Source organism: Motacilla alba, chromosome 2 (assembly GCF_015832195.1).
Source record: "Motacilla alba alba isolate MOTALB_02 chromosome 2, Motacilla_alba_V1.0_pri, whole genome shotgun sequence".
NCBI lineage: Eukaryota > Metazoa > Chordata > Aves > Passeriformes > Motacillidae > Motacilla > Motacilla alba.
Genome location: NC_052017.1, coordinates 7230963 through 7247563, shown reverse-complemented (window position 1 = coordinate 7247563; position 16601 = coordinate 7230963). Strand labels below are relative to the sequence as shown.

At 45.4% G+C, this 16601-nt stretch overlaps 1 protein-coding gene across 5 annotated transcripts in view; it reads right to left on the bottom strand.

Moving 5' to 3' along the window:
• The window catches only part of DPP6 (dipeptidyl peptidase like 6), a 542989-nt gene that overhangs the window by 248340 nt on the left and 278048 nt on the right, over positions 1-16601 (bottom strand). Inside the window, exon 1 of one of the 5 annotated variants that reach the window (XM_038127463.1) lies at positions 1135-1668. The exons of the other annotated variants lie outside the window; for them this stretch is intronic. Within the exon in view, the coding sequence (XP_037983391.1) occupies positions 1135-1191 (57 nt within the window). The 5' untranslated portion in view covers positions 1192-1668. Of the gene's footprint in view, positions 1-1134; positions 1669-16601 lie in introns of those variants that run through there. 5 annotated transcript variants of the gene reach the window in all.

The window sequence follows — 16601 nt, the reverse complement described above, 5'->3', positions numbered from 1 at the left end:
TACAAGAGGCTCTCAGCCTATCACTCCAGGAAGAACTATTTTAAGAATTAATTTGTAGAGAGATCTATTTAAATTATCCTCCTGTGCTGTCCTAACCAAAGATTAAAGTGGAGAACTTCCAATATCTTAAAGAGATGAGGAATAACTGCAGAACAGGAGGGTCTGGGCTCCACCGCGGTGCCCCAGGCACAGAGAGGGGAAGGTGGGGATGAGGAGAAGGGAGAGGGGAGATGTTGATCTGCCAGTGCCCTCAGAGCCCAGGAACCTTCACCAGCCTCAGCTGGAGCTCTGAGATCGCAGCCAGACTTTCCCTTATGCCACCACTTCTTAACTCTGCCCATCCTTTACGGCTGAGGATACATCTCTTTTTTTTCTGCCACCCGCTGCTGTTTAGACAGGGAAAGTTTTGACTTCATTCCATCCTGGTAAGTGCAGGCAGAGGGGAATATCCTCCAAAATACAGGCTTGACAGAGAAAATGAAATCTTTAACTTTCTAGCTCTCCAGAAACACATAAAGCACCTACCAAGAGAAATGAATTAACTGAGTTCAGATATGCTGGGAGCACAGCAATTTGCCCCAAAGCCAGTAGGAGTTTTGCCTACTTGCAGCTGCTTTTTGCCCCCCTGCCATCCCTGCTTCCTCCCTGGGCACACGCTGTACCCTGAAGTGCCCCTCCAAGACAATGCCAGGCAAGAAAAATTCACTGAAAGTGCATGACAAAGTCAGAAGCTGAACACGACTTTTACAATTTTATATCTGCAGAAGGGCTATTAAATACCCTTGCCCCCTTCTTCCAGTGAGAAAGGGCCTCCATCCCAACATACTCCCTCTCCCAGTACAGATGTAAGGAACTAGTTACAGAACAAACCTCTATTGCCTTCAGCAAGAGGTACAGGCTGTTAAAATTAGCACGATTTCAGCTTCCCCCCAAGTCTCCACACACACCGAGAAAGCAGACCTTGAACCCAGCTACACAGCACTTCCCTCCTTCCACTGGTTGGTGACTCAATTGACAATTTTAACAACACACACCAAAAAGATTAAAAAAAAAAATCATGATAATCATACGAGAAACACAAAGCTACACATTGCAAATCTGTATCTGTTTGAAATTGAGGAAAATAAGCATTACCTGGTCTTGCTGTTGGGCTTGTTTCCCTGATGCATTTTGCTCCTTGGCTGTAGTCATGCTCACCTATTTGTGCCCACTGCAGTGGCAAACAGGATTTTACTCTGTGTGTGTGTGTGTGTAAGCTTGTCTGTGTGTTCAGACATACACGCGCACACACACACACACACACAAAGACTAAAGGGATACGGATGAGTAACTAGTCCATCACTTAATCACCAGCTGAGAAATTTCCCACCCCCACAAAAAAGAAATAAATAAAAATGCAATGTAAAAAAGCACTAGTCTGGCTGTCTTCCCCCTTGAGCCTCTAAAATAAATGCAGAAGCAGGAGCAGAGAGAAGGATGCTGTGGGGGCTTCTTCAATTAGCAACAGCCTCTGCAATCGTCACAGAAACAATGATAACTGCTTGGCAACCAGCAACTGGCAGCTCGGAGCCGGAGGCAGCGATGTGGTCCTCGCTCCCTCCCCACCTCCACGGCGGCCGCCCGCGCCTTGCGCATGCACCGGGGCTGGCGGTGCGGCTCGCTGGGATGTGCACGGCCGGCAATGCTCCATCCCCCTCCCGGAGCGGCGGCCAGCGGCGCCGCTGCCCCGTCCCGCATCGCCCGTCCCGCATCCCCCGTCCCGCATCGCCCGTCCCGCATCCCCCGCGGGGCCGCGCACCCCGCGGAGTTTCTGGCAGGCGCGCTCTCGTCTTCTGGCGACTCGCGGAGGCTCCGTCGGTGCCCGGCTCTGAGCAGAGCCGTGCCAAGGGCAGCCGCTGCCCCGCAGAGCCGTGCCAAGGGCAGCCGCTGCCCCGCTGCCAGCGGACGATGCAGCGCGCTGCCAGGGCTCCCAGCGATGCAGGCGGCACCGACGCTCCCGGGAGCTGCCCCCTCACTGCCGAAGGGTGGAACGTGGCCCCCAGCCTCCCGCAGCCCCCTCCATGCCCCTGATGTGACGGGGGCCACCGTGCATGCCTGCTGTGGTGGCTGCCATGTAGGTCACGTTGCAGGGTGACACGCGGGCACGCGTTCCCTGCTCCGCTCCGCGCTGCTGCGGCTCGCTCCCTGCAGCTTCTCTGCCATAGCAGAGGTGTCTCCGACACATCGGAGCTGTCACAGGAGCCTCCCGAGCCCGCTCGCCCACCTGGCTGTCAGCACGGGGTGACACGGGGTGTGCCGAGCACGAGGCACAGAGCGACAGCCACGCTCCGGGAAGGAGCCCTCGCATGGGTGGACAAAACTTAAGAGCGGCACAGTTCGCTATTTGTTTGGCACTGATGCGAGCCCTCACTCACTCACCCCAACACCTGGCGACACGAAAATGCCACGTCTGCTGCCTCTCCCATCTTCACCTCCAACCCAGCACAGCCAGGATGGAGCCCAGAGCAGGGCTCAGGGCTCTAGTGCTGTGTAAAGCTAAATGTTCTCTCACTCACGTGGTGCTGGGATCTCGGCTAAGTCTGCTAAGGAAAGGGAACATCACAGTGTTTATCTGACAGGGAAGTGATTGTGCCTCATTTGATCCCAAATTTTACAGCACGGATTTATTACACAAGGTCACATTCACCAACACCACTGCAGTCAGTATCTCCTTACACCTGGGATAATTTTGATCCTTGGTTCAGGAAAAGATCAATGCCAGGCCAAGTTTCCCTAAAGATATCTACAAGGCACCACTCAGACTCCCTAACTGTTTCTGCATTTTCACCATTGCATTCACAGGAGTTCATAGGAACCATGACATAAAAAATCTGCAACACAGAATTGTGCTGCTGGTAAACTGGACAACCTTGCCTTTTCCCAGGTGCCACAATTCAGGCAACAGCTCATTTAAAAAATAAGTGAATAGCACCTCTCTAACAAGAAACAATAATTTGCATTCAAATCTAACAGCCTGTGTTGATTTCTTGCTGAATTATACTCTGACACAGTCCTAGCTAACATTGCAATTCCATCTCTTTAGTCCCCATAGTTTAAGTCACAGTATTTTCTAAATGTTTACTGTGAGGTTATTGTTCATACATTTTCCTCCAGCCATCAGAAGAGAATTGTTTTCAAGGTTTTATATAAGTGGATCAGTTTGAATTTTCCAATTGGCTTGGTCTACTTTTCTACCTGTTGTGAGTGGTAATGAAGGCTTGCTTTACTCCACACTTCTGCTATTTTTCTTTGCGAGAGGAACTCAAATGAAACAAAACTGTATTTGGAATTGGTGTGTTGGTTTGGGTTTTTTTTTTTTTTTTTTTTTGTGGGATTTTTGTTGTTTTGTTGGTTGTTTTTTATTTTACTTCTCCACTTTACATGCTGGAAATTTCTGAAAAGCAGATCCCTTTTTAAAACATGGGCCATTCACTGTGTCACTGACCCCTCAGTACCTACACTGGCAATCCCTAAACTTAATTGCACTGCACGCCCTCCCCCTGCAGATTCAATTCTTTCACAGTTAACAACTTAAGACACAGTTTTAACTGTTGTTCTGGAAATGGCCACTCTCCCTTACAATGTAGATTTTTTTTCCCCACTAAGCTTGTTGTTGGACATGGAAGAAGTTAATTGTGCTAATTAGACCAGCAGTTAGCTATGCAAATGCATGTGGCTGAGCCTCATTACAGGGACGCATTAGGAGGCTGCTGCTCTGACTGCATCTCGCAGTGCTTGGCACAGCCATCCCAGTGTTTCTGAAAGGCTTTGATCTCCCAGCCTGGCTGTACCTCCTTGTCACCCCTGACCAGGGCAGGCTGTCCCATCCTCTCAGATGGCCACCAGCTGCTCACTGCCTGAGGATGTGGCCAGCAGGGGCAGTGACATCCTCAAGCTCTCTGTCACCCTCCTGCCTTGATCAAAGGGGTTCTGAGGTTGCCAAACACCTCCTGGGGAGACACTGGAGGAGGAACAGTGGCCACTGCCATTCAGAAATGCTTGTAAGTCACAGGCAGAGAACAATCTCCTCACACATCAGCAGGGTGAGGCTGTCCCTCCTGACCTCTGAGCCATGCTAGGGTACCAATGCTACTGCTTGCCTGAGTCATCACTGATGAAAGATTAACACACCCCTATCAAAGGACAAGAATCTGTACCTGCCAAAGACAGCAGGCAGAAGGACGGGTCCCAGACAGCCTCATTTGGGGCATGGCAGGAGGCACTGGCAGACAAGGACCCTGGGAGAACAGCCTTTCCATCCATCCCTCCTCACAGCATCCCAGCTGACCACAAGGATACAGGGAGTAGGTTGTTCCTCCCTGCCAGGGTCAAATATACAACAGGCTGTTCAACTCTACTACCCACACCTGAAACATGTTTGTCTCCACTCCCTGTCCATGCCATGGGAAGGTGTCAGTCTCCAGACTCACTCCCTGCCCGCACCAACTGCATCTCTATCATGAGCATCCTCCCTCAATCCATATCGTCTTCACTGTGCCACCACTGGGACAGCTCAGGAGCCCACTCGGAGCACAGACAGCTCTCCTCATTAACCAAGATGCATGTTCAAAATGCCAGCTACAATCACATGCCATCCCCAGGCTTGACAGCCATTACCTCCTCAGGCCCCACAGCAGGAGAGGAACCAGCAACAGGTGAAAGGAGCTGTTCCTGCTTTTCAACTCATCTTCACCCAGAGTGCTGGTTTCAACAAAATCATGCAGCACTGCAGTAATACAGATAATTTTTAATTACCTTGTAACAAATTAGTCACACCTGTCCTAGAGCATTTTCTGTTAGAAGGAAAGTGCTTCATTCTCCTGAGACTGGCAGGAACAGGATTGTGGTCTGGGATCATTCTTAAAATTCTCCTTGGAGTTCACAAAGTCACCACAAAGCTTCTTCCTGCTCAAAGATTGTTGAAAACCTTGAACACGGCAAGGAGGAATTAAAGTTCTAGTGGCTCTGGAGGATAAGGTGGAACAAAAGCCCAAACTGTCATCACCACAAAGACTTACAAATTCCTCGGAGCTACAGCACAGCAACCTTTTTTTATGATGAAGCATTGCAGCAACACATGATAGCAAAAGGAGCAGTTTGTTACTGCTCCCAAACATTTTTTAGCAGATCAGGGTACAAGGCCATCCTCGATTCTGCCTTTCCCTGGCAGTAGAGGTGTCTGGCTGCAGAGCAGCTCCTTTATGGGAAGCAGCAATGAGCTCTCAGGAGTCAGTGCAGAGCATTCCTGCTCCCTGTGTGTTACAAAGGCCAGACTCACCCACTCACAGTGAGCCCTGCAGCTGCACACATCTGTTCCAGGGAGCACAGACTAAGAGCAGTGATAAGCAGCAGCAGGTACAGTTACTGGATGCAGAGCCCTTCTGCTCCTTTGAAACCTGGGGTTTTAGCTGTACCACACTGGGTGATTTATTCCCCTTTCATTGCCACAGCAAGGAAGTTGAAGCCAGTGGGCAAAGTGGGTAGAAATTAATTCTACTTGATTAACCATTTGATCAGTCTGCTAATGTACTCCTTTCTCCAGATAATGACCAGATCCCATGGAGAGCTACATATCTGAAATTTTGGGGGGTCTAAGCCATTAGTACCATTAACATTTGGGGTGCAGTAATGTGTTACCTCCAGCAGAACACACCACACAATGTGGTTTTGTGCATCCAGCCCCTCTGAACTTCACACTTGCTGAGTGTTCCCACTGGTTTGGCTGATTTGCTCTCAGTTCAGGAAGGACACAATGCCCAGGAAAGCACATGGCAAGAGAAAAATCCACTCAGAGGTATGTTACAAAGGAAAAGGTAAGGGCTACAGGTTTTTAGGACAGTTATATAGGCAGTAGACATTTTAAAGACAACTCAAGGAGAGGGACAGACTCTGCCAGCACAGGCATCCACCATGAGAAAGGTGAGATAAGCCTTTAAAAATGTTGCAGCTGTGGATTTTAGCATTCAGTCATTGGAAGGTTGGTCAATCCTGGCCCACAGGATGCAAGGGGAACAGTGTGTTGGTGCTGCTGTCCAAGGTGTGGAGGCAGCAGGGTGGGGACACAATGCTGGCAGCACCTGCAGCAATGGTGTGAGAAGGTCTCCCTGAACAATGCTCTTCTAGAACCAGCAGCATACTCCAGAAAAGGTATACTCAAAAAGCATACTCAATCTCCAAGACTGATAAAATACCTTTGGTGCCCTATTCCACCACCATTCCAATTTTCATAGAGAAATTCAAGAGGAACAAGAGGGAAAGGTCCATAAAATAAAGATGTCCATGGTCCCAAGATGTGCCAGGGCATGCTGGTGACCAGTTCCCCCTCCTCAGTCCCAGTGCCAACATCTCATCCACACAAAAAGCAATGGCACAGCTCCTCTCCTTCTGGCCCTGCATGGCTCAGATGCAGTGAGTCAGAGGGGGCTGTGCCTCCTCTGCAGATCCCTCTGGAGGTCAAGGGCTCCTCATATAGAAGATGTCAAAGAACAGAAAGCTGTAAACCCATGAGGGCTGCATGGTTAGAAGCTCTTTGTACAGGACTTTATGCTTTAGATGCTTCAGAAGCAGGCAGACATTCTGGCTGTTCATTCTGGAAATTTCTGTTCTGTGCTTATCTGAATGAGCTTTGGAGACAGAGAATTTAATTTTGTTTTGTTCAGAAAGCACAGTTTGTGCCCTGCCCCTCTCCAAGAATGTGACAACACTAATATCACATTATTGCACAGCAACGTCCCCAGTTGGAATTTGGAATTGGAAACACTTAGTGGGAGATCAGCTGACATCAGCCCTACTCCTACAAAGAGCATCTCTGCAGAGCATCTCTGTTGCCTACACACCATCCCCAGCACTGCTTCTCATCATAGTTCCTACTAGAAGACCAAAAAAAACACTTTAGTCTTGTTCCATGTTAATCCCTAGCTTTGGCAAGATTTCTTAGTTTGTCAATGGACATCCCCAAACTAATTTTATTATAAAAGAAAGGAAAATCTTTGGCCTTTAAGGATATGCACTAATTAGCTTTATCTTGCATCAGCCCTGCTATTGTTGCCCCTCTCTGGTTGTCTCCAACATGTTGGTTCTACCAAGCATTAGTCATGGGAGAGTATGTCCAGAGGAATTTTCAGAGGCTCCACTGAGGACCTCTCTGTCTTGGGGATCCACGCAGATCTATGATTTTCCAGATTTCAGAGGTTATGTGAAAGGACTAGAGGCAATAACAGATTATGAATATAGTTACAGTTAAAAATACATCACATTTCCATTACGCATGACCAAAGTCATTAAGATAGCATGACCAAAATCATTAAGAAAGCAATCTGGTGTGCTATTTTCATTTAACAGATCAAATCCAGTTTATTCAGTCAATGCCATTAATTAGTTATTTGCATGAATATCTGTTCCTACAGGGGATACACTTCAAAATATTCCCACAAGTATGAGAACTCCTGCTATCTGAGACAGCAGGTGTGTGGCAGCAGGGGACACAGGGACAATGGGCATTGCAAGAACGATTTGTGTGTCTGCATAATAGTCCTGTGGTGCTGTGGTGTTGTAACTATTTGTCCATTACTAAAGCCTCACTAAGTTGCCTTTTTTTTTTTTTAATCTTGAGCAGGAGAAGGTGGTTTAAAATATAATAGGTTTATTTGAAGCACTGTATTCTGCTGCCTCCCATTTCTCGCTGCTGCTCCAAGTTCCAGGACCCCACAGTTCATGGTAAACAAATAAGACAACACGGGCATGCAAGCTGTGAAGAAGTCTGCTCTTTCATGCACAGCTAGAGCTGTTTTGCATAGCACTTTCCTGCCTGAATTGGAGTGTGTCTCTGAGGAACACAGCAGGCAGGTGCTTGTGCTCTTCTCACTTCTGGATTCCGCACCCACTTTGGTTTGCCTACCCTAAAGATCAAGTGTGACAGTCAGACTGTTCTATTGAAGTAGTTACTGTTCAAAAACATTACTTTGAATCTACTGAGGGGGTTATTTTTTGAGTCAGTGTATATATTTTAATACATCATCCCAGTCTCAAAGGCAAGGGATGAGCAGTGCCACAATTGTTTGACTCCATGTTATCCCTGCAAGAAATACAGACCCTGCCACTGGCTTTTCTCTGCCCCTCTGCCTGCTCCTGCTGGTGTGACCTTGGCAGCTGCAATGCAACAGATGCCTCTCTCTCACTTGTTTATCCATGTGAGGGAGACTTCTGAGGCCCCAACTTCAGTGCCAGCTGTGAATAGTCTCCAAATTGCTTTTGCAAAGTTTGCTTCCTCACAGTCTGGCTCAGTGTTGCTGCTCCCTGTGCTCTTAGGGATCAATATTCACTGACATTTTCCCCCCATAGCTCCTGGTTGTTTCTAGGTAGCATCTGAATTCCTTCCTTATTGACTCAGTATGAGTTCTTTTAAACTGTTGTTTTAGGAGTGGAAGAATTTATTTCTCAGCTCTTTTTTCTCCTTCCTTCCTTCCTTCCTTCCTTCCTTCCTTCCTTCCTTCCTTCCTTCCTTCCTTCCTTCCTTCCTTCCTTCCTTCCTTCCTTCCTTCCTTCCTTCCTTCCTTCCTTCCTTCCTTCCTTCCTTCCTTCCTTCCGCCACTTCCTTCCGCCACTTCCTTCCGCCACTTCCTTCCGCCACTTCCTTCCGCCACTTCCTTCCGCCACTTCCTTCCGCCACTTCCTTCCTTCCTTCCTTCCTTCCTTCCTTCCTTCCGCCACTTCCTTCCGCCACTTCCTTCCGCCACTTCCTTCCGCCACTTCCTTCCGCCACTTCCTTCCGCCACTTCCTTCCGCCACTTCCTTCCGCCACTTCCGCCACTTCCTTCCTTCCTTCCGCCACTTCCTTCCTTCTGCCACTTCCTTCCTTCCTTCCTTCCGCCACTTCCTTCCTTCCGCCACTTCCTTCCTTCCTTCCGCCACTTCCTTCCTTCCGCCACTTCCTTCCTTCCGCCACTTCCTTCCTTCCTTCCGCCACTTCCTTCCTTCCGCCACTTCCTTCCTTCCTTCCGCCATTTCCTTCTTTCCTTCCTTCCGCCACTTCCTTCCGCCACTTCCTTCCGCCACTTCCTTCCTTCCTTGACTGAATAGCCACAACATATCCTTTAGAACTGAAATATCCAGGTCAGAAAATTTAAAAGACATCATCAGGGATGAGAAAATACCCCCCCAAATCATTGTCAAGCAGAGAATCCCCATGTTCACAACAGCTGCAAACATATTAGGCTGTTTAGCAGCCTACTGCTTGGAAAAGAGAGAGCCTCATCTTCATTTTTAGCTCCAAAGTGATTTATAGGATGAATAAATGATCTGCATATAAGATGATGACTGGTTTAAATGTAAATGTTGTGAAAGACTTCTTATCTAAGCACATACATTGCCTGAGAGATCCTTGTACATAAAAGCTGCAGCTGGAGCAAGTGGCTTTTTAAGCATTTGTTTTATGAAGTGCACTTTTCATCACAATAGTTGTTATTTTTCATTTACTTTTATATCAGCTTTAACAAAAAAAAAAGGCAAAAAATCCTTGAACTCACAACATGAACCATACACTTTTAATAGCGAGAGTATGCAAAATAATGACACTGTTAAATGGCTGAGTAAAACACACATTCCTCCTAAAGATGTCTCATACTTGAAAGTTATACCGTGAGAACCTCTGAAGTCTCACAGGTGATGGAGGCATAAAGACCGTGGATCCTGCAGGCTGGGCAGGCTGAGCCCACCTTTGGCCATTTGGAGAGCATCTCCTCAGGACTGCCATCACCTGTAGCAGAGCGTGTGACCACTGGGCCCTGAGGAGTGGTGACCCACTGAACACCATGTTAGCCTCATAACTTCTCTCAACTATTCCCAAACAACACCAAGAGGTGCAAAGATGTCACCTCTGCCACCTGCACTGGTGTTTTCTCTGGTGTTCAGTGCCTCCCCAACAGGCTCACGGTAGCTGGATGGGTTGTGGCGACCACTGCCCTCAGTTTCTGGTGGAGACGATGATGGCTGTGAGGATTTGTAAGCTGGTGTGGTTTATATCAAGTGTTTCTAGACCTCTTGGGATTAAATCTGTTGTGGTAAGCATATGTTGCTGCTTTCCTGCTAGCTCTGTGGTAGATAAGCTTTTCCTCCAACCTAAAATAACCTCCTCAAGAGTCTGAACAATGAAAACACTGCCAACACTTGTCTTCTCTACAAGAGGCACAAAGGGACCCAAAGCCCTTCCTGTCTGCTTCATATCTTTATTTTTGGAGAAGGCAAACCCACAATGTTTTCAGATTTCTGTTCTCAAGTCTGAAAGTGGAAGGAAGAGGCAGAAAACAACACTTGGTAAAAACTCCACTGAGCAGATAAAACAAGTAATTCACAAATTCCTGTCACCTCACTCGATTTCCCCCTGTGTGCCTCTGTACCCACCCTGCATTCACCTTTCTGGACTGCAGGTCTTGCACACTACTTGTACTTATCCCAGAGGACACACAAAACTGTTACTGGTATGCTGAATGCCCTCTACTGGAAATGCAAATTATGGAAAATGGGCCAACTGGAAAGGCCTACTCAGAACCTCAACACAGAGGTACAAGTGTGTGTTTACTAAAATAGATAAAGGAGGTGAACAGAATTGGCTTGTTACACTGTAACCTCACGAGTTCCTTCTGTTGTGATGAAGCAAACAGAAAGCAGAACAATGCCTTGCTCCATGTTTTTTTTCCAAACTGACCAGCAGTTTTGATGTGCCATTTGTACCACCATAGAGAGCTTTCATTTTCACAAGCATGCTAGCACTGTGTCACTGTTTTAAGTGCCTCAGAGAGGTATTCTTCAGCTCTGAGGATCCTGCACCAAACCAGATTCCCAACTCACTTGTAGCCAGATGACACAGTAAAGAAAGTGGAAACTTTACAGCATGATGTACAAACACATGCAGTACATAACTGCCCAAATACAAACCCAAATAGAATAAATAATTCAAGTAGTGTGGTGGTGAAGTCCTGTTCTCATGTATTTATTTGATCTACCTGTAGCACAAGAAAATGAATGCAGAAGAGATGTGTAACATCTATATATCCTATACATCTTACAGGAGAACATCAGGGCTCTAGGCACAGCAAAAGACCTCTAAAAGGGGATAAGACATCCTTTATTTATCATTGATAATATTCATTAATTACAGAGACTTAGCAGTTATTCAGCAATGCCACCTCAGGCACTCAGGTGGGGCTGGAGCAGGGGCAGATTCACAGCCCCTGATGTCCTGCAGGCAGAGGGGGTGAAACCCTCCCACTGCCACTTGGAATGACAAAGGGTGCCTCAACCTTGTCCCTCCTGGAAACAGGGATGAGTCTTTAAAAGGCTGTGACTGTCAGTGCCACAAGAGCAGCAGCAGCAGAGATGGGATGTCCAAAATGTACAGGCAGCATAAAAAAAATCCCATGCCAAGACTGCTCCCTGTGGCTTCCCTTCCTAGATGTGTGCTCCTTTCAGTCTGGCAGCCAGGCTGAGGCACAGGGAATGGTTCTGGATGTCTGAGTGTTGCTGAAGGGTTCTAGGAGTGCTGAGCAGCACTCACTGGGGGACTGAGGACCTCTGTTTAACTCACTGGGACTCAGTATTACTTTGAGATTGCCCCAGCCCAGTTTACAGAGCTTCACGCTTTTTTATGAACATGAACAAAATATGGTACAGCCTCCCCAAAACATTGCACAGGTACTCTGATGTACTTAATCCTAAGTGCCCACACTCAACCCAAAACCAGAAGTGTATCCTTTCTATAACACTCACTAGTGAGCTTGTCTACAGCACAGTTTTCTTCCCTACATTCTTGTTTGATTTAGTATCTCTGACCTCTTGATTTTACCATTTCCTGAAGACAGCAAAGTAGAAATAATGACACAAACATTTCAGAGTAGCCTACAGCTGTGAGCCTCTGAATTCTTGCACAAAAAATTCTGTGATTTTGTTTAGTTTAGAAAACAGCACAAAGAAGGGAAGTTGAGATATTTTGAGACTAACAGAAAGTTCCATAACATGGTTACACAAAGCTATGCAGGAATGTGGACTTTTCACCCTTATATAAAACCCTTATGAAATCACACAATTATGAAATGTCAGCTAGAGTGTGAGAGAGTAAACCAGAGTGAGCCATTTTCTTGTCACAGACAATTCATGCCTGTCTCATTTACAAACCTCTCAAATTTCATGTAACTGCACATATGAAATATGCCCATCATATGTACACACATAAAAAGCAGCTACAGGTGGTACGTGTGACTGTCTGCATATTCTGTAATCCAACACTGAAGTCCGCAAAGAGACAAAACCTGAGCCCACTCCTCTTCCAGCTTGCTGCTATCCTGCCCTGGTTGCAAGAGGAGATGCAGCAGCACCAGGGTGGGCAGGAGGAGATCAATGCCATGTGCTCAGATCAGGCTTTGCTGTAAACAGTGTGTCCTGAAAATCCCTGGGTCAGTGGCCAACTCTACCTGTGGAGTATCTTTGGAAAACTCACAAAGTTTCACATTCATACATTAACTTATGCTGGAAAAAAGTTGCATCACTCATCACTGCATTCTCTGTTGAGCAAATCAGAATTTTTGAAACAAGAAGGGGCAGATTTCATCAGTCCCAAGAACACTACAAGCCTTTTATTGCAAATATTACCCAAAGACATCTTTTTGGACATATTTTCCAGGGATAATAAGGCAGCTTAGGGCTTATATTTATTCATGGAATCAGCAGTCTTTTCATTTCTATTGTTCATCTCTGTAGATCAAGACTTGTACTGGTGTGGGAAGTGACTGCAGGATGGGATGTTTAGAGGCTTATTCTGCAAGAGCCTGAAATAATAGAAATAGAAGTTGGGCAGCATAAGAAAAGAAAATAAAATTCCATCTACCTTATGGAGCAATGCAGAGCACCAAGTTAACTAATTCTCACCTTGAGTTGCAGTTTGGTGACACCAGAACAAGCAGTAGCTACTCTGAGAGGATTAATATGAGCAGAAAATGAAGAGATTGATGGGCAATGTATCTGAGATCGGCATGAAAGGGGAACTGTTGTACAAAGATTTAACAGACGTCCTTCTTCAGAAGCACCTGCACTGATCACTTTGCCCCTTCCAACAGTCAAAGAAAAGTCCAAGTACATGGGAAAACTCTAAGCAACAGATCAGGCTTTTAATTATATCCAGAAATGAAGAGACAAGCTTTCCAAAATAGATAAATCTATTTTCAACCTTTTTCCCCCTTCATAGATGCCAGAGACAGGCTGCATGTGATTAAAAGCTACAAAAATAGCAGTTCCAGTCTTGCAAGGATGCTTTCAATTGGTGTTTTCTTTCAACTGATTTCCCTTCAGATAATATTGGCAGGAGGATGCCATAGACCTGATTAAACAGTTCATCTTAACCACTGAGTGCCAGCCTGAGACTGTTGGTTCAGCTATGTGGTAGTGGTAGAAGGCAAATAAATATTCACTTACAGTCCACTCAGCACTACATTTTAATATTTTTTTATCAAGTGGTCCTTTAGCATGGTGTGAATTGTAATAAAATAAATCCTTTTGTATCTCACTGTTAAATAAACTCTGCAGTCTCACATTCCTTGATACAGACACATTCTCCAGCAACACAGAGGATTCAGACAGCTGCCTTAGAGAAACCTGCTCTAAGATTTCCTTTTCTCACCAATAACAATACGGTTTGTTAACAGAAGTTTATGCAAATACAGATGGTAGAAAAGGCCCTTATGATGCAGGCAGGCCTTTGCTGAAAGAGCAGAGGAATTGTGGAACACTGAATTGTGGAACATGATACCAGAACATCTCTTCACTTTGACTCTCCTTCCATGAGGAAAAATGGTAGTTAATTTGTTTGGGATGAATCCTTTTTTTGGGATACAGAAACTTGAGTGTATTCATCAGATTTTGCACTGTAAATGAGGTTTAAATTTCTATAATCAGAGATAATTGATTGCAAAGAAGTCTGATAGAGCATCCACCGTGGCAAAATCCTGTACACCTTCTTTTCCCAGGCACTGAAGCTCCTTGACGTTACTCTGCCTCTGTGAAGTGGCTCAGAGTGGCTGTAAGTGCAAGGCACATCAATTTTGAAGCCTCCTTACATAGTCAGAGGAGTGCAATGCCAACAGTACAAATGAACACCCATTTCTTGTGTGCTGAAGTCAAAACCAAAAAAAGCACCTCTTCATAGAACAGTCCTGTAGTATAGTTGCATACAATCGATACAGCCTCCATATTAGATCATTGGCATGAAAATGAACATTTTCTAAATGAAAAAGAACCTTTTTCTTTTAATACAGTATTTGTATTACAACAGCCAAGGAGCTGCACAGCTGGGGGTTCCCTCTTCTTTGGGCTAGAGGGGTTTTCAACAGAACAGACCTTGCAGAAAATACCTTACAGTCCCAGTAAGAACATTCTTCCTGCCACCTGCACAGCACACTGACTGCTGCCTGTTCCTGAAGAGAATACTTTACTATCAGTGACCTTCTCTCTGCACACAGGACAGATATTTCTTTTTCCAGACGTCACTTCTGAGGCACGCTGCAGAAGACTCCTTCCATGTGTGCAGCATTGCATCCCTGTACCTTTCTTGCATACACACAGATTGAATGGCTCACATTCAGTAGCTTTTGGTGATGTTACCCCTCAGTTTGGGTTGAGCAAGGATTTAAAATGTGCGGTTCCCTGCACAGGTGAAGCTCATTGGCAGGTGAGATTTGATGGAACCTCCACCAAACTCGGCGTTCTGTTTCCACTGAAAGTGCTGGGCTTGGACACCCAGACCACAACCTCCCTGGGGGCTGAGACCTGGTACTTACTCTGCAGCTCAGAATTACCAAAATGTGCAACTTTGTGCTAAGTATCAAGAGGTAATTCAAAGTCCAGGGCTTATTTCCTTTCACACAATGCACATCTAAAGAGTCATTCATGAATAAGACTCCTGATCCTACCCAGCGGGATGTGGTGGTGTATTTATAGTCCAGAATCCATTACAGTTAATACTGCACTATTTACACTCATCTGCCATAAATCTAATATTGCTGTTATAGCTGTCCTGCTTAATGTACTCCAGGAATGCTCTTCAAGCCAGTATCAATTATATTTGCAAATAAATAAATGCTTTGGGTTAAAAAAAGTGAAAACATCCTTCCTCTGAGAAATTTAGTACTTTGTATCTGCATCTATTCCAAGTGAATCTCGTGTTTTATTCAATTAAGCACCACAGATGACAACAAGGATCCAGAAAACATTAAATGAAAACATCGATTCTGCAATAATGACGCTGGATGAGCCATGAACTGCTACCAATAACATAATCGTGACACATCAAACTCAATTACAGCTTCAAAATAGTCCTCCTATTTCACAGTAATTATTTAATACTATTTTCAGCTTGACTCTTTTATCACTGGCATTTGCACCAAGCTGTCTCTAATTTAAAAGCTGGTATTTTGTGACCTCAGTCTAAATACCTGGCACATAAACTACCAGGTAGCACAAATGTTATGGAATGTGTTCTTATCCTGTTCTTCTTTGACATTACTGTTTTCAAGATTAGATTGTGCAGGCACATCAAGCCAGAGCCTTTGCACCAAACCCAGACATTCATTTTGCTTTGTCTTTTGCAACACAGCAGGTCCCAGATGATGATCTGGACAGGCCAGGCTTGAACCTCACTGGAGTTAGGAGAGTGCAAAGGGAAGGTCTTTGACACCTTCCCTTTCTGCATTAAAAAAACAACAAACCCCAATAAAAACCTAGATCCAGAGGTTTGCAAATGGATATGGGGATAAAGAATTTCCAATCTAAACCTTTGTGCCATCGTGGACTTTGATACAACATAAACTTTTTGCAATATAGTGTCTCATAATTAGTGAGACTTTATCAAACATCCATCTCTGCCTCAGTATAATGGTTTAAAAGCCAATATCTATTCTCATTATTCTCACAGCACAGCCCTTAAAATGTCACTTTTCCCTTACAGATCAGGAGTCTTTGCAGCAACCTTCTTTATAATTATGTTTATTATCAGCATCAATTTCCATTTCTCCAGGCAGCCCAGAGGAACAGCAGATGCCTTTCAACATTTACAAGGCAAACTGGCAATAACTGCTTTCCCCGCTACGGAAACCCCATCAGTGCTGGGGTGATGTGAGGCACAGCAAACCCTAATGACACCTTAGTCCGACACCAAGGAACAGCACCAGCCTTTTTTCCAGGATTCCCTTCAGCAATTGATCCCTATTCAGGACTAAAATACATCTGCAAAGAGGGGAAGTATTTCTGATAAAGGATAGTGCAGACTAGCTTGTTTGCAGAGGTTGCCAGAAGGTACAACTAAATCTTCAGGAAAGACTCGTGTGTGGAGATTTCTTTAAAGTCCTCACACAGTGAGGCATGTGAGAAGCCCAAATTCCATTAAAAAGAAGAAAAAAATCAATTTCTGGCCTTCCTGAAGAAAGGGGAAAGATTGACTTCATTAACACAAAGTGCAAAACCCAGTAGAGAGAAAAAGGGGCCTGAAAATACATTTCCTTTTAAAATGCCAGTACTCTTTT